Below are 23177 nucleotides of genomic sequence, written 5' to 3' on the forward strand. Positions count from 1 at the left end.
CGCCTGTGTACTTCACAAGTCCTCATACTTGCACGGAAGTCCTCAGACTTCCGTCTTTCCTCCAGACACTAAATTCCTTGAGTACAGACAGGGATAATGCCTTTGGACACAGAATTGGGAGATGGGATGTCTTTATTAAATGAAATGAGTAAATAAAATGACGAAGCTTTCCTCCATTGTTGATTGTACCTAGTGATCACATAATCTTCCCTTGATCTCTCAGAATTACAGGCAAAGTAATAAATAAGAGTTTACACAAGCAGTTGTTACTCCCAATTATTACACAAGCGATGAGTTTCAGAGCCCCATAGGAATATGAATGAGCCTCGGAGGTTTTCTCATCTTTCTATTGACATTTATTTCAGCATATATTTACTTTATGAGTAAAATTTTGCTCTCTGTCCTGGGGCATAGTCCCATGATTAAAGATGCAAGGTAGTAAATATTTCAAAATACACTGTATAGCAACAACCACTGATTTTATGGAAAGGGTATTACATCACTACAAACTTCTTTTCTATCTTAGAGAGACAGTCCAGAATGATGCACCTTAGATACTAACTACCTACTATGAATACATTTTTAAAAATCTTAAATCTGTGTATAATTCCCTATATACGAAGTCAGTCCTGACAATATTTTAAGGGCTGTATTAAGAGATCCAGTCTCTCACTAGGCATACTGCTGTTTACGATAAAATGCTATCTGATTTCTCCACTCATTTATTAAACATATGTCCAAATCTAAGTCAGGAAAACATTCGAAATGCCTACCAAAAGCAAAAACGAAAAGTCAAGATATTGCAGACCAGCTCCTTCCCAATTAAACAGGTTGGAACACCAATGGTGATGTGAGGGGGTGGCCATCTGTCAGTACATAAAGGACTCTGTGTTTGCACACAAAGACATTGCACAACCCACATCTGTCTCCTGTAGCCAAATTCTACGCTCTCTGGGACAACTCCCACTGAAATATATGGGCATAAAGAACAGGGAAATGAATTTTTAAAAAGCCAGCTGTTCGTTCCATGGGCATTAGACATATGAGGGAATCAGGACAGAATTGAGTCCGCTTTTCTACTTTTATTTATTTTTAAAAAGAGAACAGGGAGGTCAAACAGAAGAGAATTTGAGTAGGTGTTAGGAGATCAAATTTTTCATCTTATTGTATAATCTTATAAAATTCACTTGAATTCACATGGCTTTCTCCTCCTGAGAAGGTCTTCTTATCTCTCTAACTTCCCCAATCATAACTTGGAAGACACATCTTACGTGGCACCTTCTCTGGAAAGCTGTTCCTTATTACATCAGCTTATCCCTGTTCTTTTCCCACTATAAACTACTCTACTTAGAAATTTAGCATATATTTATAAACTGTTGTGTATTGGCTTTTAGTAGTTCTGTGTCCTTTAGTCTTGCATAGGTTATACTTTCTTGACAAGAACAAAAGAAATATTGTTTTCACTCCAAAGTTTTTACTCCTTTCGTGATTCTATCCCTTACTTTTTTTTATAAAAACAGGTTCAACACAAAAGGATGACAATATAATAGATATTGTAATTGATAATTATTCACTGAAGGGCTGGTCCTCTATGTTCTCAGTTTCTACTGAGCTGAAATGGATTGGTCCTTGCCGAGAAGTTCTTTAGACAGCACGAGCTACATCATACTGGAGTCAGGGTCTGATTACCAGAGCACAACCAGAAGACATTCGTATAAAATACCAGATAGTCTGCACCAGGGCCTCAAAGTTCCTTAAAATATGCACTCGCTTTGCTCAGTATCTGCCATTTTGAGAAAGGCTGTATCAGCACAGTGGATAGGAAAACAGATTCTTGATCCAGATTGCAAATGTTTTCATCCCAACTCTTTCACTTACTGGCTATTACCTTGTAAGTTTGGCAAATGACCTAACTTGCATTTTTTTTCCTGTGCACAGGATGATGATGATGATGGTGGTGATGATGACGATGCCGGCCTGATGTGGTTGCTGTAGGGATTAAATGAATTACTACATGTGAAGCACCTCGGATAGTGCCTCGCATGTGTCTAATTTTAGCTATTATTATTACTATTATTCTAAAATATGGAATATACAATTTTAAAAGGTTTAATAAGTTTCTTCATCTAAATGCCTTTTTTTCCTGTTGGAATGAAGAATTTCTTCTTCAACATACCAACAGAAACAAATACCCCATCCCTACTCACCAAGCCTGGTTAACTTCATCCTCCTCCTGTGTGAGTCACCAATTCTAGTCCTCACTTTTTAAAAAACAGATTCAACTCCTAAGGAGTTATAGAGCTGAATCTATGTGCCAGTCACGATGTATGCAGGTACACGTACACACACACACACACACACACACACACACACACACACACATTATTCTCACAAAAAATCTTTTCTGTTACATACATTAATCCTGTGTTACATACATTAATCCTATTTTACAGATGAAAACACTGAGGCTCTGAAAGGTCAAACATCTTAATCAAGGCTGTACAGTTAGTAAGTGGCTAAACCAAGAATGGAATCAAAGTCTACTAATTTCAGATTCCATTTCCTTTCCACTACATAGCACACTACTTGCCTACAATTTCCTTTTTCCCCTAACTCACTCACATATAATTTATAGCAGAGCAGAACATAGAGGTGTTTCCTCATAGTTCACCATATGTTCTTGCCAAAGCACATAGTTCTGCAATTTCCCATTTCTGTTCTCTAGCCTCAGGTCAACTTAACTTCCTTCCTGGTAGTAAGAAATGTGGTGCTTAGAATTGGATTTAGAGGTCTCATGCCTTCCTTCTAAAGACTTCCCTTAAGTGCGGGCTTTTAAGTGACTTTTGTGATATACTGCTTGTTCTGACAAATTGCCTGACATTTTGAAATAATATTGTTAAAAAAATTTCTAATTAAACATTACTCTGTAGTAACTCATAGAAAAGAAGTATGGAATTATCTTTAAAAATTTAATATGCCTATCCTTGGGGCCAGAGACAATCAAGAAATAGAGCATGGAGGAAAGCTTATTGGAAGAGAAGTCAAGAAACTGAAAGGCCAAACACTGTTACCATGTTTCCCTGAAAATAAGACCTAGCCGGACCATCAGCTCTAATGTGTCTTTTGGTGCAAACATTAATATAAAACCCGGTCTTATATTAAATATAAGACCGGGTCTTATATTAAAATATAATACATAATATAATACAATATAATATTATACCGGGTACAATATAATATAATATAATACCGAGTATAATATAATATAATATAATATAATATAATATAATATAATACCAGGTCTTAATTTTTGCTCCAAAAGACGCATTAGAGCTGATGGTCCAGCTAGGTCTTATTTTCAGGGAAACATGGTAGGATCGTCTATAGATACTACTGAAATCATCCACAAATATGACACATGTAGTATCAGACTGACAACAGTGAGTCATGTGAAAAATACGAGGTAGTGCCCAGGAGGGGGAACAGCCGCAAGGATGCGTAATGACATAGTCTATCGCTATGAGCTTCAGAAGAGGGGTTTTTAGGAAGGAAAAAGGGAGAGCACGCCGATAATGGCAATGAGGAACAAGGAAGATCCGCATTCCAACTCTAGATCCAGACGCGTAAGAGGAGTGGGAGAGAAAACAGCCACCACCTGCAAGGGCTGAAGGGGAAACAAGGTTCTCACTGATTTCAATGAAAAGATAATGACAAGAGAAATCAACACAGTTTGACAGTGTGCAGATAATATAAAGTCATGTGTTAGTCATTAAAAACGGGGATCTACTAAGGATAATAGAACCATCGGGCACATCTAGAAAATAGTCCATGTAGACTAGGTAATAATAATAATAATGATACTGGTGTCTGTCACCTCATGCTTACCATCAATCATTCATTACTGAAAATCAGAATATTCTGTATGAAATACTAACACAGAAGCTATTTTCTAGTATTTTAAATGGAAAAATTACGATTCATTACGTATCAACCCAAAACCACTAAACCGTTCCTACAGTGTAACTAAAGCACAGTAAAGCACCTCCACATAAGCAACAAATTCCAATGCAGAATATAAAACACCTAAAGCTTCACTTCCTGATCCAAAGCAATCTGTGGTTAATAGTTGCTTCACAGGCAGTAACACACTGCTCGTGAGCTTTGCTGGCGTGTAGCGCACTGGACAAACTGTCCACATGTGATTCTGACATTCTACCAATTATACTGGGAATTTAACACAGGACTTGCCACATGTTATTTTTTTAAAAGTTGTGTATGGCTTTTTTGAGTGTCTGGGCCATAAATACAATTTTTTGTGTGTGTATGATCATTAGCCAAAACACAATGAATGGAGAGATAAATACATTCTAGGATATTTGTTAACTGCCCAAGAGGTTTTCTACTAGGAAAAACATTAATTGTGAAGTATCCTGCTTCACGGAATAAACACTTGCTCATTACATTTGTGCAACTGGATTGAATGGCAGCTCAAGTGTGAGAACTTGGCGAGTCAACTATACCCTTTTATACATCAAGATTCTCATATCCAAAGTGGTAAAGTAATAGTGGTCTCCTCGGGTGAGTTTTTGTGAAGATGAAAGGAGAAAATGCACATAAAGCAGTTAGCACAGTGCTCTAGCATATAGCACATGCTCAATAAATGGTTCCCATTGTTATTTTTATTGTCTGCCTAGCAAGTAAGATTGTAAACCTTTACACATGTGCTATCTTGCTTGAACCTTAAGACAAAACAACTCTATACAGGACAGAGACAGGACGCTTAAAAGAAGTAAAGTGACTTGTCCAAAGCTATATCATTACCTGGAAATACCCACCAGGGTGGGAACTCTAAACCAGGAGTTGGCAAACTTACTGTTAAAGATCCAGATAGTAAATATTCTAGGCTTACAGGCCTCTGTCAACACTGTAGTCAGCTCTGTCACTGCAGCACAAAAGCAGGCATAGATCCCGGGGAAACAAGCAGGTGCATCTGTGTTCTGGTGACACTTCACTTACACAAACAGGCAGTAGGCGGACTTAGTTCATGGGCTGGAGTTTACAGACCCTGCCCTGGACCTTTGAATTACACACTTTTCTACTGCTTTATAATTACGACCTATTTTTGAAGGGTGTTTTAGCTTATGTCACTTAATGACACTAACTGTCAGGAAAAAGATAAATCAAAAATAATTTGAAAAAGAACTATAAAAACAGTAAGATATTACATAAATATTAGTATTGTTTTTTTCCCTCTTCTCCTGCTTCTAAAACCCTCAATTCTCTCCTTATTTCTTTCTCCTCTGATAAGGTACTTTGGCCTAGAAGTGAACACTTTTCCTCTCTCTCCAAAAGTACTCAAGACAAGTTATGTTTGCAGAATCTTATCTTAAAAGAAGTAGTGGACGTGCCATGAAATACTAGAATAAACAAATCTCATCTTTTAAAATACTAAGAAAAGTGAACCCTCTGAATATAACTGTGTGGGCATGTTTTTGTGGAGTAAAGGGAACAATGGTAAGCAACTACAACATTCTCAACCTCAAATGACACAGCTTATCAGTTTTCTCATTATAAAAGCCATATAGCAGGGTAGTAAGGATCCTGGACTTGGAATTGGAAGACCTAATTTGGAATTCTTTCGCTGCCATTTACAACCTTTGTGATATAATAACCTACGTAAAAGTAGTTATTGTGAGAATGAAGACAAATAACTATTTTAACAAACCAAGCATCATAAATGTATTACTGTTGCACTTGAAATGATAAACTTCTTAATCAAGTTCACTTCTATATTTTTAATGGAAGTACAATTTGATACTATATTGTATAATAGCACACTATGATTTATAAAGAAGCATACAAAATATCTATAGCTAAGTATAAAGAAGCTTTTCTGCCAAAGAGCTAAACTTTCGTTAAAAATATTCCCTCATTAGGCTAACAATATTCCCTTGAAATTAAAACAAATCAGAATTTATTCAGTGATGTGTGCTACGTATTTATATACATTCTACTTATTAACCTTCACAACAACCTTGAGAAGAAACTGAGGATCAGAGAAATGAAATAACTTGCTCAAAACACAAAGCTCCTAAGTGGTAGCCGTTCTTGGATCCACATCCAGGTTAGATTGATTCTAAAGCCCGTGTTCTTTTCTTTACATAATAACATCTCTTCAGCTTTTTGACTTGGAATCCACAAAAAGCTACGTGTCTCATACAAGGTCAAAGAATAATTACTTTCAGTAGAGTAGCAGGCAAATCCTCAGATTCTGGGATGCTGTTCTATTAGATTAAATCACCTCCAACTAACATACTATTATAAAAGTAATTTTCAGACAATTCCTGCTTAATCCAGTTTTGGGCCCCAAAACTGTGCTGGTATATAGAGTGAAACCAGCCCTTTTCCCCACTAGTGAAAGAAATTAACACATTAGCCAGTTTAAGCTTTAGGTACGCAAAGAAACAGTTCTAGAATTTTGATAAGAGAAAAATAAACCAAAGAGTATTTTTCCTGAAACTCCAGTGGTATGCTAACAAACATAACAGGAACATTTCCACTGGAAATGCCTGGAATATATTGCTTCCAGAAAGCAGACTGCTTTCTCAATAATTTTTTTCTATGAAATTTAGAGAACCTATCACAAAGCAAAATTGGTGACTCAGGCGCTTCTGAAGAACTAAATCTATAAATCAGAAGCTTTGTAATCTTGACATTAAATATGATATACAAAGTAAGGGAACAGAAGCATATGAACTATCTGGGAAGTCTGCGGCCCCTCCCCGTCAGTGTTTAGCCAGCCGGGTCGCCTCCACCGTGGGCAGGCGGCTTACCTGCTGCAGAGCGTGCTGACGGCTCCGTATGGGCTGCAGTCACAGGGCCCACAGAGCCCGGAAGTGCGGTTCACGTAAAAGCCCTCTTTGCAGGTGTCACAGTGAAGCCCTTGATAGCCTGGCTGACACTCACACTGCCCTGTGGTCTGGTTGCAGCGATTCACATCCAGGCTTCCGACCACAGAGCAGTTACAGACGTATTCTGCAAAGGAAAGAAGGAAAGAGACATTCACTAAGATTTAATGCTTTCTTAATAAAATGAACTCTGTTTTTCTTAATAAATGTTCATGACAACTTTGTAAGGATGAATAAAATTAATTCTAGTTCAAATCCACTTTCTATGCCATTTAGTTTATTTACATTGGCAAATATATACATTAAAGTACATAAAACTATGTACCATTCGTAATGATAAAACTAACATCCTCAGTCTCCTCTCCAGTACTCTTCATTTCTAGCTCTTTGACCGTACACTCCAATGTGTGGGTGGCTCTGTGTATTATTAGTGTTTCTGGATTGCAAATCTCCAAAGGCAGGACCTATGCTTATCTACATGGCACTGAGAGCACACGCTGGAAATGACATGTTAAATAATAAATAATCCCACTTGATAGCTGCAAAAGCCCCAGGCTCAGATGGCTAAGTGTGACCACTGATATAGGTCAGACAAGATTGTGCTACGGCTGGAACCGTAAGCCAGGGTGTTCTTCTCGGGAAGAAATTAATGGAGAATTGAAACTTTAAGAAAATGATGGGATAAACCCCAGATGAGAAAGTTTACAGGGTCATCCTGATCAGTTGAGTGAAAACCAATCACAATTTGAATCTTCCCCAGATTTGAATCTCTTTCCCAAATTAAAAGATTTAGAAAATAAACATTTTCTTTAGACACATTTCAAATAGTTCTTTGGATGAAAATATTTAGAAGTCCTTGGCTTTAGCCTTTTAATGCAGATACATTTAAAGGTCAGTTAGGATTTGGTTTTTGCAATTGTTTATACTCATTTTATCAGAAAGAAATTATTTTCAACACAGTTTGACACAGTATCAACATGGGACTTTGGAAACATGTGCAAAATCTTATAGTTAAAATCAACTGCAGATAAAAGAAAACCATTCCAAAATAGCTATGAATCCAGGTTAAAAAGCCCAGAGAAATCTATACTACAAATTATACTTCTGAATAGATAATGCACTATATAAAATAGCATTATACTGATAAAAGTTTAGCTTGGAAAAAAAAATATTTAATGCAATTTTGATGATTTTTAAGTGTTACTAGGTAGCTGCAAATCCAGACTTGAACAGAAAGTTATGAAGGAGTTTGTTTCTCTATTCTAAAAAAGGAAAGCAACCTTAAAATTTTTTATGTCATCATAAGCTACTTATCCACACAAGTCAAAACAAAGGAATCCACAAAGATATTCCATTTGGTCAACCCTATACGAAACCTATGCCTCCCACATTTCTTCAGTTCCTAACCTTTGGCGTTAGCTTATCTCCCTGCTCTTCACACCTCTTCTAATTTGTGAATATACCAAATGAATGAATCTATATGGGTGAGGGATTGTTTTATATATATTTCAAGTTTGAGTGGTGAGTTAGTTACAAAACCTAGAGGAGAGTTCAGATTTCTTCAGCCTCAAACTTAGAAAAGGAATCAGCTTCCCATCTCAATCAGTATTCTCATTTTTATTAGGCTATGTAAGCATGACATTTCTTTGACAGAGTTACATGTATTCACATTACTTCTAGTGTGTGTGTGTGAGTGTGTATGTGTGTGTGTGTGTGTGAGTGTGAGTGTGAGTGTGTGTGTGTGGTTTTTGTAAATAAGGAAGCCGTGTTTAGTGGTCTGTAAACTTGCCAATGACAACTTCATGGCAAGACCTTACTCCACCAAAAATGACCAGAATGCTTAAAATAACATTTTTCTTCCAAAATCTGGCATAATTTCAACATACATCCAATTCCTCCTGTTAGACCAATTTCATCACAAGTTACCTAACCAAATTACACTGGTGTGAGCAGAACTAGCTAAAAAAAAAAAAAAAAAAAAAAGAAGAAGAAGAACAGATTAAGAAACTCTAGAACAAAGACTGAGAATTTTATTCTATTATTTTCTTACTAATGCACTTTCATCTGAAACCTGAATTAGTGTTCCTAATGAATGAGATAAGATTAGCATATTTTTTTTAAGAACCCAATTAGTCTAAGAGTTCTGAGACGAAAGCTAAGGTTTTGTTTTTTTCCAGTAAAGTTCTAATGGATAAACCTTCAGTACTAACCAAGTTCATTAGTTATTATTTCTATGGAGCCAGTTCAATCTCTTCATTATCCCCTGAACATATTCTTTCTAGTCTCATCTCTGTGACTTTGTTCAATCTGTTCCTCTTGGAAGGCTCTCTCGTCTCCACATATTCAAACCTATCCCCTATGTCAAGACTCAGCTGCAATTTACTCCTCCATCAACCCTAACTCTATTGCCTCTAGTGTGAATCTGTAACATCTACGACTTACAACTCTCATAGGACAATCATTTGAAGAGGCAGTAAAGTGAAGTGGTTATGGGCATGGACTGTAAAGCAGACAGGTTTACCTCCAGCTCTCTCACTTACCAACTTTATCACCTTAGGCAAGTTAGCTAATCTTCTACCTCCCTTTTCTTGTATGTAAAAAGGACACAGGTAATATGGTACGTATAACAACACTGAGCCCCAACACGTAAGCTGGAAGGGGTTAGGAGTACTGCAATAATTAATATGATCGCTGGAAGAAAGGGATACCTAATAAAATAACATAAACACAATTCAGATGTCAGATTCATAGGCCACAGCTTTGTTATACCCTGTGGATAAGATCTGAGAGCCTGGGATTGGATTTATCACCATGGCAGTTTTAGAAAATGTCTGGGAAACAGACTGTCCTGACATCCAGAAATCCAAGTTGCAGGCCATCTAAGTAGAGAATAAGAGGGTATCCCACATATGCAGGGCTCCATACATTACCACTATGGGTGCCCATGAATACAGTGACAAAAACAGAAGGGTTTATTTAGGAGGTGGTTCCTGAGAGAACGAAAAAGAGCAATTATGGATTACTAATCACCTTAACAGTAGCTTAGGTGAATGGCAACTATTTCAGCAAGACAGAACACCCTAGTGTCAGGGAGGGGCTGAGTGTCAAGACAAAAATACACTATCATGTTCCCATTCCTCTCCAAACTAACCAAGGGAAGGGAAGCTGAAGTGAAGGGACCAAGTGCCAGGGAACGCGTGCATCTGTCCTGTGTGAAACGCAGATTCAAGGCCCGATCCCAGGGACTGACCTCGAACGAAATGAACTCAAGTTAAGTGACTATTAGGAGCACCAGTAATAGACGTAGAGCACCGTGACCATCCATTAAGTTGCGTCAGGATAACGTGCTAGCTCGTAAGTAGAGCGCAATCTAAGAGCCTTCACAGTTCTTGATATTCATATGGAACCAGATAGGAGTTAATGCAGAAACAATGCGACTGACCAGGAGGCTGGCAAAATGAAACAGAAGAAAGGAAATTTCAATGGATAGAAGCAGTGCCAAGGACCTACAGCCAAAGACAAGAGATGAAGCGCTGATTTTTTTAATGAGGTGAAATCACAGACACCAGAGCAGCACAAAAGAGCCTGTGACATGACTAATGGATATTAATGAGAATGAAACAATATGAAGAGGACGCAAAAAGCGAATCACAGGCAAGTCGGAATGAAGTGCCAAAAAGCTCATGTTGGCCGCCTAAGAGTAACTATGGGATAAACTCTCCATCATTTCAGTAGCAGGTTTCCTTTCAATGCCCTGTAATTCTTAGGAAAACTCTAGAGAGAAATAATTAGACAAGAGTAATAAACGCTAGCAGAGAGACTGCAATCTTTGGCAATGTTATTTCCTTTTGTTTGGCTTCCAAAGAACAATGAAATATAGTGATTTAGACCCTGAAGAAGAATGAGAAACTGAAGTCTACCGAACTGTTTGAAAGTAGAACTAGAACGGCCCAAAGAAAAGACAACAGACCTTGAACTTACGGGATGATTTTGATGTAAAAGTATCCAAAGCAATCATTGCCTTTAAATCAAACACTGCACTTTTCAAGCGTCCCCTCCCAAGGGCCGAGAGATGAAAACTGTCAGCACCTGGAGTCCCTTAAGGCCACTCCCCCTCCCGCTTTGTGCACAAACTCCTGTCCTGGTAAGAGATGATCTTGAACTTACCAAAGACCTTTTCTGGGCCTTTCACACACCTGGTAGGCTTCTCTGTGCATCCCACTTTTAACACTTCATGTCCCTGCTCAGTAAAAAGCCCATTATATCTTCCAGCCAATTTTAATTGTGTGTTGGTATCTGTAGCAACTTTGATGAGAATTTTTAGAAAAACACTAATTGTGTTTTTTTATATATGTCCTAATTAGCGTGTCCTCTGTCTCTCTGTACCTCTTTCTGAAGTCCTCTCTAAGTGCGGCAGTTAACTGATGTCTGGAGACAAGCAGTTTGGTACAAGACCGAGTTAGCTTTTTGCAGATAAAAAAGAACTATAAAAACAGTAAATACAAGATTTGAATAAGAAAGTAAAAAATGTATCCTCTGTCAATTCATGATGCAAATCTCATAGAACAAAGAAACGTTAAGTGATAACAGCATTATTGCTGAACTAAAATGATTACAAAACCAGTATTGCATAAACCCTGGAAAAATATTTGTAAGTATAACTAACAGTACTCACAAGAATCTGGTTCAGGAATATAGGCTGAAATTCTGTCTATAGCCTCTTGCAAAACTGTGGAAACACGTTTGCAAAACTCAATTTCTGACTCTTTTTCATTCCTTCAACAATGATTTCACTCTTGCTTTTCAATATCTTCAGATATTGAAAGAATAAAAAAACTGCTCCAGGCTATTCAAAAACTTTTCATTCTTCTCCATATTCAGAAGACATACAAAATGTACCATAATATTGATAGTATCTTCTGTTCAATCTCAAAGTAGCAAAAACTAGAAAATATGTATTTAAAAATGTGTTAAGGCTCAGTAGTCAATCTTATAACCAAATTTAAAATATTAAAAATTCATTAGTAAGTTTAAGCTTATCTGAAAAATTTTAAAAACATTATCAATATAAACTATAAACAAACTATTGTAAGGTGTACTTTTTGTTCTTAAGTTACCTAGTATCTGTAAAAGGTGTTTCTCTAAAGTACCACCAGTTTTCAAATTTTTCCAAATATTCCTTAAAATAGGGGAAAGATTTATGCCCAGGGTTTCAAAATGTCTGGAAACTACATTTCTATTTACATTCTACACTTTAGTACCTTCAGCAGGAAAACATAATTACTTTGTGAGTCAATATCAGGAGGTCCTCTATAATTACAGAGAAACTGAGTTTCTTGGGCTTATTATTAAATAGTAATAAACTATTAGTGGAGTTTATTCCAGAATATAAAATATTTGGGGAGCGTTGTGGACTGAGGTCCTAAGACAGGAGCCAAGTTATATTACCCATCATACTGGAACAATTGTTACATTTCCTGCATTGTACCCTAAAGCCAAAGGAAAACACATCTTCCCAACTATCCAGGGGATAACTTCCTAACCCTATACGTTCTCCCTTTCCTTCTTCTTTTTTCTCTCTCTATTAATTGTGGTCTATTGTTTGAAAATTAAATGAGATAAAAAATATAATGCAAAGTAGGTATACAATATAACAATAAATATTATTTTTAATATTTGGATACATACTTTAGTGTCTTTATTAGAAGAACATGACCACTTGGTGAGCATATATCTAGAGTGCTGAAAAATATTATTTATTTGTTTATTTATTCAAATTCTAAGTGCAAAATGGATATCAGTTATTAGAGTGTTAAACTACAGTTTAACTTGCAAAAGTCGATAGATGTGGTTCTATTCTCTCTACACACAATGCAACTATTATAACAACATCCACTGAATGGAAATCAAAAAGCAAATTGCACATTAAGAGGCAATGAGTACCCACCTATTAGAATGGCTGAAGTTAAATAAACAAAAAATCTGATAATAGCAAGTGCTGACAAGGATGCAGAACAATTGAACTTTCAAAAATTACTGATATAAAAAAAAATTACTGGTATAAATGCAACATAGTACAGACACTTTGAAAAACAGTTTGACAGTTTCTTATAAAGTCAAATATACTTTACCATATGACCCAGCAATTCCATTTGTAGGTAGTTATCCAAGAAAACAAAATCTATGTTCACACAAAAACTTGTATACAAATGTTTATGGGAGCTACCTTCCTAATCACCCAAGTCTGGAAACAACCCAAACGTCCTTCAACTAGTAAACTGGAAACACCATAGTACATTCTTACAATGGAATACCACTCAGCAATAAGAGGGAATGAACCACTGACATGCAAGAATATGGATGGATCTCAAAGGCATTATGTTTAATGAAAGAAGCCAGACTCAAAAAGCTACCTATTATATGGTTCCACTTTATATTCTAGAAAAGGCAAAACTACAAGAGCAGAGAACAGATCAGGACTTTGCCGGGACCTGGGGGTAACTACAAAGGAGCAGCACAAGGGAATTTGGGGGGTAATGAAATTGTTCTGTGTCTTGATTGTGCATTTGTCAAAACTAAGAGAACTGAATACCAAATGAGTAATTTTACTGGATGTAAATTTAAAAACAAACAAAAACTTTTTGTAAAAAGCAATGAGGTTTTACTACACTAGATTCTTAAATTTTGCCACAGGGAAGACTCGGTGTGCCACAAATAACTCCTTTACTGGATTGAAGTCAGCATAAGACCCAGCTAATAACTTAGTCTTTCTCAATGTTAGCCTTTTTAATGTTACAGTTAAGATAGCAAAAACTGATTAATGCTTTAGCTGATTATTGCATTAGGAGTGTGAAACATATTAGGATTTGAAATGTTATTTAAAAGAAGTAGAATCTTTTCTTTTCCCTTTGGCTCCAACTTAAGTTGCAGAATGAGGGAAAAGAGAAAAAAGTGAAAGATAAAGATGTATGGGGTTCCCATACCCTCTTTTTTCATATAATTGTTTATTTCCCTTCAAGATGCATTATTAAAAACCCTACTCTATTTAAACAAAGACCAGGAAAATGTATCTAAGTATAAGACCATTGAATCTATTTTGTCTATCCAACATAGAACTTCACCCTTTTTCACAAACTTAGCATAGCATCTACAAAAATAATATCTTTCCTGATTTTCAAATTGAAAAGAAAAGGAAAAAAAAACCTGTCAGAATCAAGAGTAGCAATACTTAATTCAAACCTCTGCCTATACATTAAAAGAACAGAAAATAACAATGAATTATATTGTCTTGACTATAGGCCTGTTTCCCTAAGTGTATGGTGTATTTATTTCAAAATGGACTTTTTATTAGGCCCATATTTCATCTTGGTAGGTTTAGAGTAAAGGAATCTCGGAAAGGCCTCATTCTGGGGAAAAGGAATTATCAACACAGAGTTTCATTTTTGTAAAAGGTCTTACTCTAGCGTAACACTGATACTCAAATTACATTTCACATTTATGCTATGCCAAGGCAGGGTCACAAATCTTTGCAAAGCTGGGAAATTTAATATTAAAGCTGATGAGTTTCTTGAGTTAAAGCAGACTTTATAGAAATGTGGAAAGTCTTAAAGCCACCACTTTTCAAGAAAAACTTTAAGCTTTACCTTTTAAAATAAAACTATATCCATTAAAATTCCCAATCAAATGGCAAAATCTTTATTTTACTTTATGGTCGACATATGAAAAAATGGGGATAACGTGTGTGGACACAGGTTTTGCAGAAATTTTTCCATCTCACACTGAAGGACCATGTTGTTAGTGCTTGTCCCTAGCTCACTGTCGGTTTTCCACAATTCAAAGATAATCCATCTAACTAATGACACAAGATGACAAGAGTTGTAACAACTAGCTTTTACTACTAATAGTAACAAAGTTATTAAACGTGTCCTACATGTATATCAAATATCACACTAGAAACTTTGTAACTATGTCTCCTTTAGTCCACCACAAACCTGTGAGGTAGGTACCTTGAATGAGGAAACTGAGTCAGAGATGAAACAAATTACAACTAAACAGTACTGGAGAATAGACTGGAACCCAAACTGAGTAACTCCAAAGTCCACATCTTTTCACCATGAGAAGCTTCTGCCTGTGAAAACGAGTAGGAAAAAAACACTAGGCAGATGACACCTTAAAACCAGAATGTGCTGCTAACTAATCAGCTCTGTGACCTTCAATAAGTCTAAAAGCTCTGAGGTTTAGTATATCAATCTATAAAATGTGGATGAGTCTTGCCATCTATTGATATGAAATACTGAGATAGAAAGTTAACATAACATGTGTATGATCTTTATGCTGAAAACTACAAAACACTGGGGCCGGCCGGTGGCTCAGGCAGTTAGAGCTCCATGCTCCTAACTCCGAAGGCTGCAGGTTTGATTCCCACATGGGCCAGTGGGCTGTCAACCACAAGGTTGCCAGTTCGATTCCTCAAGTCCCGCAAGGGATGGTGGGCTCTGCCCCCTGCAACTAAGATTGAACACGGCACCTTGAGCTGAGCTGCCGCTGACCTCCCGGATGGCTCAGTTGGTTGGAGCGTGTCCTCTCAACCACAAGGTTGCCGGTTCGACTTCCACAAGGGATGGTGGGCTGTGCCCCCTGCAACTAGAAACGGCAACTGGATCTGGAGCTGAGCTGCGCCCTCCACAACTAACACTGAAAGGACAACAACTTGAAGCTTAACGGCACCCTCCACAACTAAGATTGAAAGGACAACAACTTGACTTGGAAAAAAGTCCTGGAAGTACACACTGTTCCCCAATAAAGTCCTGATCCCCTTCCCCAATAAAATCTTTTAAAAACAAACAAACAAACAAACAAAAAATTACAAAACACTGATGAAAGAAACCAAAAAGACAAATATATGGAGACACATACAATAACAACTAGATCTATAGATTCAATGAACCCCAATCAAAATCCCAGCAGGATTTTCTGGTAGATATTCACAAGCTGACTCTAAAATAAATATGAAAAAATAAAGAAACTTGAATAGCCAAAAAAGAACAAAGTTTTGGAGGACTCTCCATAACTGATTTCAAGACTTACTGTAAAGCTACAATAATCAAGACAATGTGTTAGTGGTGAAAGAATAGATACAAAGGTCAATCAATGGATCAGAATAGAGAGCACAGGAACAGACCCTCTCAAATACCATCAACTAATTTTTGACAAGGCGCAAAGGCAATTCAATGGAGAAAGGATAATGTTTTTCAATAAATGGGGTTGGAACAGTTGAACGTCCATATGCAAAAAAATTGAACCTTGACCTAACCTTATACCTTGTACGAAAATTAACTAAAAATAGATCGTAGCCCCAAATGTAAAATGTAAAACTATAACACCTCTAGAAGAAAAAATAGGAGAAAATCTGATTGACCTTGGGTTAGGCAAAGAACTTTTAGATATAAGTTTTATAAAAGAAAATAAAAATTTATAAATTGGACTTTATTAAAATATTTGTTCTTGAAAAGACTAGTAAGAGAACGTAAACACAGCCACTGAATGGGAGACTATCAGCAAACCATATTTCTGTCAAAGAACTTGTATAAAGAATATACAAAGAACTTTCAAAACTCAATAAGAAAATAACACAATTTAAAAATGGGGGGAAAGTCTGAGCACACATTTCACCAAAGAAAATGTATGTATGGCAAGTAAACACTTGAAAAGATGTTCAAGTCTTTTATTAGGAAAATGCACATTAAACCATGTTGACATACTACTACACACCTAATAGGATGGCTAAATTTTAAAAAACTGACAATACCAAGTACTATCAAGGATTCTGGGCAACTAGAACTCACATCAATTGCTGACAGGAATACAGTCTGGCAATTTCTTCTAAAGTTAAATTTACACCTAACGTATGCCCAGTTATTCCATTCCTGGGTATCTACCCAAGAGAAATGAAAACTTACATTCTCACTTAAGTATTAGTTCATGTTTACAGCACTTTTATTCGTAATCACGAAAAGCTGGCAATAACCTAAATATCCTTCAAGTGATGAATTGTTAAATAAACTGTGGTTCTTTTTATATCATATATTAATACATTTTTCACACCAGAATCTGTTTCTGATTTATTAAATCCATTCTTGTACCAGTACAATTTGTAAAAAGGTTTTCATAATTGCAGTTTTAGAACATGTTTCACTGATGTATTACTCCTCTTTACATTTTCTTTTAGTTAGTCATAGTTATTTGTTTCCATCTGAACTCTGTTGCCACATTTCCTCCAAAAACGATCTTATTGTAATTTCCCCAATTCCACTTACTCTAAAAGTTAATGTACCATGTTTCCCTGAAAATAAGACCTAGCCGGACCATAAGCTCTAATGCATCTTTTGGAGCAAAAATTAATATAAGACCCGGTTTATATTATATTATATTATATTATATTATATTATATTATATTATTATATTGACCCAGTCTTATGTTATACTAAAATAAGACCAAGTCTTATATTAATTTTTGTTCCAAAAGACACATTAGAGCTGATTGTCTGGCTAGGTTTTATTTTCGGGGAAACACGGTATTAAGAACTGGTAGCTTTACAATATTCAATTGTCCCATCTATAAGAACTGGTATGCTTCTTCATTTATTCAGTCTTCTTCTGTATCTCTTGGTGAAATTTCATAACTAAAAAGCACATGTTATATGAGTTTCGTACATATCTTGCTGAGATTATGTCTAAATTTCTTATCAGTAGTGGTAATGGTTAAAACTATGATCTTTTTTTCCATTATCTCTTCTAATTAGTATTAGTTAATAATACTTATTAACTTAGATTTTTGGGGGATATATAGTCATTTAATAAACTCTCTTTTTATTTCTCATAGTTTTTCCCTTGATTCTTCTGAGTAAGGCTTCTATTTTTAAGTTATATGGAGTGAGGTCGTCCCTTGCAGGTCAGAGCTTACTTGGCTAACAGTAGATATCATCCTGAGTTTCCTCAACCATAATAGTTTGCTGGTAAAACAGAGCAAACCATTTCACACAACTGCTTATCTTAATCCCTGGGCCAGCCTTATTATTAATTACAGTAAAAGCAGTTACCACTTACTATTACCTACAATGTCTTAGCTTTTGTCAGACACTGTACTTGCATGAACAGTTAGCTTCACAGCAACCTTGCAATGGTTGTTTATAAATAGGAAAACTAGACATTAAAGGAGCTAGGTACTTGCCCAAGACCACAGTTAAGCGGTTGAGACAGCATTCAAACCCCAGGTTTATCTTACTCCAATGCCCTTCCTCATTTCATTTAACCACAGAGCTTTCTTCCTTTAAAAGAAGGGAAGGGAAGAAGTTGCAAAAAAAAAAAAAAAAGTCAAAAAAAGAAAAAGAAAGAAATTTCACTTAGCATTGCTAAATGCAGATATTTGGGGGGCGGGGGTGGGGATGGAGGCTGGTGTTCGATCTGTTTTCTTTGTAAGCAAGTAACATGGAGTTGAATGATTAACAAACAGTAGGGTAGGGGAAAAAGAGTTGCTCAAAATAGAAAAATCTCAGTTGGAGACTTAAAATACCTCGCATTTACTTTTAGCTGGTGAGTCTTAATGTATTGTTCAGAGCCAAAGACACACGCTCATGATTTAATATTTGGGATCTGTTTGTTTTATTTAACTGCATTCCCACTGCTAAAATAATACTGCTAATTAATATACCCAGTATCTCTATAAATTCTGCATATGAACTATGCTAAACTGCCCAACTGCTACCTGAACCTAGGCAAAAATATTTGTCTTTTTGTGCCACTATTTTACCATTTGTATTTTTCAAGGCATTAAAAAATAACTAAAAAAAAAAACAACACTAATTTTGCCATCTAACAACAGTTAATTGTTTACTTTTTGAAAGGGCATTTTATTCTGTCAGGCTCCTTTTAAATTTAGAAAGCACTAAAGGAATTAACCAAATATTACCTCTATGGCTTGAAAGAAAGATCTTTTCTATCAAATTTTGGATTTATATGAGTTTTACTTACAGCATTTTTTCATAGTATCTTTGAGTTTAAGGGGAGATGAAGAAGGGAAGGGAAGGAAATACAGAAAAATGAATTTGAACAACTTAAAATCTGGCTCCAGGCCACAACAGAAAGAGATCCGTCTATGAGGTCCAGGGGCCGGGGTTTCAAGACTGCAGCCATTGTTTCCAAGCTCTATGTTCTTAAATTGCATGTTCTCTTTGTAAAGACTTTTCATAAAATAATGCCTAGCATGTGTTCAATTCATTTTAGCTATTATTATTATTCTAAAATACAGAATGTCCAACTTCAGAAAACTGGGGTAATAATATCTCACTTAGGAAGGTGTAAGAATGAGAGGAGACAAGCAAAGGAAATACCTGCGACAAAACCTTTTCTTTCCCCACCCTACCTTTTTATGATAAGCAATCTTTTAGATTGCAAGAATTAAGAACTGAAAGGGATCATCAGAGATTTCTGAATGCACTAAAAGGAATTACCCTAAATAAAGGCATTAATGCTTTCATTTTGTAGCACAAGAACAGAGAAGGTAAGAAAAAGAAGAGAACTTCAATGTCAAGTACTGCCATTTGCTTCTGAGTTTGGGGCTAGATTTGCCTCAGTGTTTCTGTCTACAGACCACAGCTGAGCAACTTCAAGGTTAGAACTACGTATTTGCTCACGGTAACGCCTGGAAAATTAATTCAGAGAAAAGAAGTGCATAGAGAGCAAGAGGAAAGGTCAATTTAAAAATAATATCCTAAGGCACCCAGTGACGTAACGTAGGAACCATTTCCTAATTTTCAAAACAGGTAAGGTTCGTCCCACATATTATAGTTTACCATTCATCCCCAGACAATTTTTCAACATATTATTAAGTAGATGGTTTGTGGATTACTGGAAACAAATATGTATTTGATCACACAATGTGCCATACCATCCTGGGGAAATTCATGGGGTATGCAAGGAAGAGTAAGTGGAGAGAAAATCTACTTACATGGTTGTAACAAAGACTGACAGGAAGGAACAGAAGGAAATACCTATTAGAAAGATATAGTGGGGCTCGGGATTCCTGTCTAAGGAGTTTGTACCTCATCCTGCATAACTCTCCAAAAAAGTACCACCTGCTTCAAAATCACCAGGGGAAAACAGCCAGACACTGATTCCTGGATCGCATCCTACACCTACAGAATAGAAATCTCTGGTGGGGGAACTCAGGGAAATGCATTTTTTACAAGCTTCAAAAGCAATTCTGGTGCACCCAAAAAGTTTGCTGTTAAGAGAAAAGGAAATACGGAAACTTCTTGAGCAGAGTAATGATGTGGCCAGAGTTGGGTTTCAGAAGTAGAAACAATCAAAAACAAAAATAGCAATAATAATGATGCCAACAGTATCTCTCTCTACTAGTACTTAATTACTGATTACATGCCAGGCACTGTTTTATGCACTTTACATGCATGAACATGAAAAACTTCGAGGAATGTATAAGGTGGCTACAAGGTGATACAGGGGATAAAATAAGGGAATGGAGGCACAGAGACATGAACTAATTTCCCCAAGGTCAGGTGGCCATAAGGCATCCAGCTGGGATTAGATTACCCTTCGCAGCAGCATGGAGAACGGACTGGGGCGGAGGCTGGAGATGATGGATTTATTGATAAACTCCCGCAGCAGTCTCACAGGAAAACCTGAATCTGGGCAGTGTCAGTTGTAATGCTTCTGCAAACACACAGATACCTGTCCATGTAGTATACAGTGATAGTAAGTCTGTTTGCTTTCGGAACAAATAAACACTGCAAGGTGGAAAATACACCTGTCTGAAGTGCGAAAAGTTTAACAGATTCGGAGTTAAGAGCCAAGTAAAATAGCTGTTATTCCAAAGGACACTTAAAAGAAGTACTTTCTTCTTTTGGAACTGGAAGTGGGCTATCTTACTCTGTGTTCCCTATCTAATCCTCTTACTCTTCAAAACATGTTGACAAATTCTTCCCACTCTCCTGCCACTCTTCACTATTCAAACACTTACACAGTATAAACACTATTCTAGTTCTTTGCTTTATCATCATGACTAAGCATTTGGGTAACACTTCAAATTCAAAACTAAGAGCATGAGAGAGAAGAAACCCCTCTTCCAAATCCACTGCTCACTCCTGCTCTTGTGCACACCATTAGAGGAAACTCATCAGCCCTCCTACCACACACACACACACACACACACACACACACACACACACACGATACTCAAAAGAAAACTGAAATGATCAGAAGTGGTCTAAACAGATTGGGAGGCTTGATTTTTTTCTTTTTTCTTTTTTTAATGAGAATTTGGAGCACCAAGATGTCAAAGACCTCGTTCAAGTTTGCAAACAACACAAAACACCACCTTCAAACTTCCGCTAATCATTGCTAAGGCACTACAGGAAGTAAGCGATCTCAGAAATTCTCAGGGACCAGTGGTCAATAATAAATAAATACTTGTCTCCCTCCTCCAGTCCTGAAGTAATAGCCTTAGAGAAGCAAGCGATGGCAGCTAAAGTACCTAAGGGACACACGCTCTGGCTAAGATAAATTTATCTCCACATTACTGGAATGTACCTTTTCGTCCGACTTCACTTCTGATTTCGCATATCCCATTCACTACTTTCTGTCCTGTTTAAAAGGTAGCACCACACTGTTGGGAAAACGGTGCAACTGCTATGGAAAACAGTATAAAGCTTCCTTGAAAAATTAAGACTAGAACTACCATGTGATCCAGCTTCTGGATGGAAAGCAGGGTCTGGAAGCGGGATTTGTACTGTTCACAGCAACATTAATCACAATAGCCAAGATACGGAAGCAACCCAACTGCCGATCAACGAACGAATGAACACAAATGTGGGCTATGCATCCAATGGAATATCATTCAGCCTTAAAAAGCAAGGAAATCCTGTCACATGCTACAACATGGATGAAGCTTAAAGTCATTATGTTAAATGAAATCGGCCAGTGACAAAAAGACAAATAGTACATGATCCCACTCATATGAGGTATCTAAAGTAGTCAAATTCAGAGAAACGGAGAGTAGAATGGTAATTACCAGGGATTGGGTTGGGGAGGGGGAAAGGAGGAATTTTGTTTAATGGGAACATTTTTATTTTTATTTATTTTTAAAACTTTTATTTATTTTAAGTGTGTTTTTCCAGGACCCATCAGCTCTAAGTCAAGTAGTTGTTTCAATCTAGCTGTGGAGGACGCAGCTTACACTGGCCCATGTGGGGATCGAACCAGCAACCTTGCTTTTAAGAGCATCACGCTCTAACCAACTGAGCTAACTGGCTGCCCCAATGGGAACATTTTTAAATGCATGGGACTAGATTCAGGAAAGTGGTTACATCTGAGTAGGGAAAAAAGGAAATGGGATAAAGGAGGAACACTTGAAGCTTTAATCATATCTAATACTTAATTTCAAAAAAAAAAAATCCAAGGCAAATGTAGGAGAAAATTCAGATATTACGAAGGTGAGAGGTAGGTATACAGCGAATGCTCACTACATTACTTTCTGTACTTTTCTGTAAGTTGATATATTTCATAATTTTTACAAGACATTAGTTTCTTCTCATTAACATTTCTCATTAGTAAATATTATCCTACTGAACCTTGTACTGTATTTATCTACTTGTCCGACGTCGGTTATAGAAGAACAGGTTTTACATCTGACTTATTTCTGGATGCGTCCTCACCCCTCCCCAACACATGCCTACACGGCTCTTTGGGCTCCAAACAAGGTTAGACAATGTAGAAGTCAGATTTAAACTGCATGATGGTTACCTGAAGCAATAAGACGGGTAAATAGTATCTTTGCCTGGGGCAGCCAAGATGATGGCCTCAAAATAGGATTACAGGTAAAGTCTGAAAAATGAAAAACAGAAAAGAAAACGAACTGCACAGTGCTGGAAGCAGAAGGGTAAAAACACACAAGACGCACAGCCAAGGGCATGGATTTATTCATTCACTTGGCAAATATATACTGGCTTACTCTGTGCCAGACACTGCCAAGGTGCTGGGGATGTAGCAGGAAATGGAATACACCCAAATTCATGCCCTCATGCCTCTGACATGTCAGCAGTGGGGAGACGTACAATTAGAAACTTTTGTTAAATATCTAGTATGTTAGGAAATAGTTACACGGTAAAGAGGAAAAGCAATACAGGGAAGGGAAACGAGATGGGGAAGAGGAGGGGCCGTGCACACGCACGCGCGCATGTGTGTGCGTGCAAGTTT

The 23177-nt window shown here is 36.8% G+C and overlaps 1 protein-coding gene across 1 annotated transcript in view; it reads right to left on the reverse strand.

Moving 5' to 3' along the window:
• MEGF9 (multiple EGF like domains 9) overlaps positions 1-23177 on the reverse strand; it is an 84591-nt gene that overhangs the window by 37391 nt on the left and 24023 nt on the right. The window contains exon 2 of the mRNA XM_074330934.1: positions 6834-7035. Coding sequence (XP_074187035.1) covers positions 6834-7035 — 202 coding nt within the window. The remainder of the gene's footprint in view (positions 1-6833; positions 7036-23177) is intronic.

This window comes from Rhinolophus sinicus, linkage group LG04 (assembly GCF_036562045.2).
Source record: "Rhinolophus sinicus isolate RSC01 linkage group LG04, ASM3656204v1, whole genome shotgun sequence".
NCBI classification, from domain to species: domain Eukaryota; kingdom Metazoa; phylum Chordata; class Mammalia; order Chiroptera; family Rhinolophidae; genus Rhinolophus; species Rhinolophus sinicus.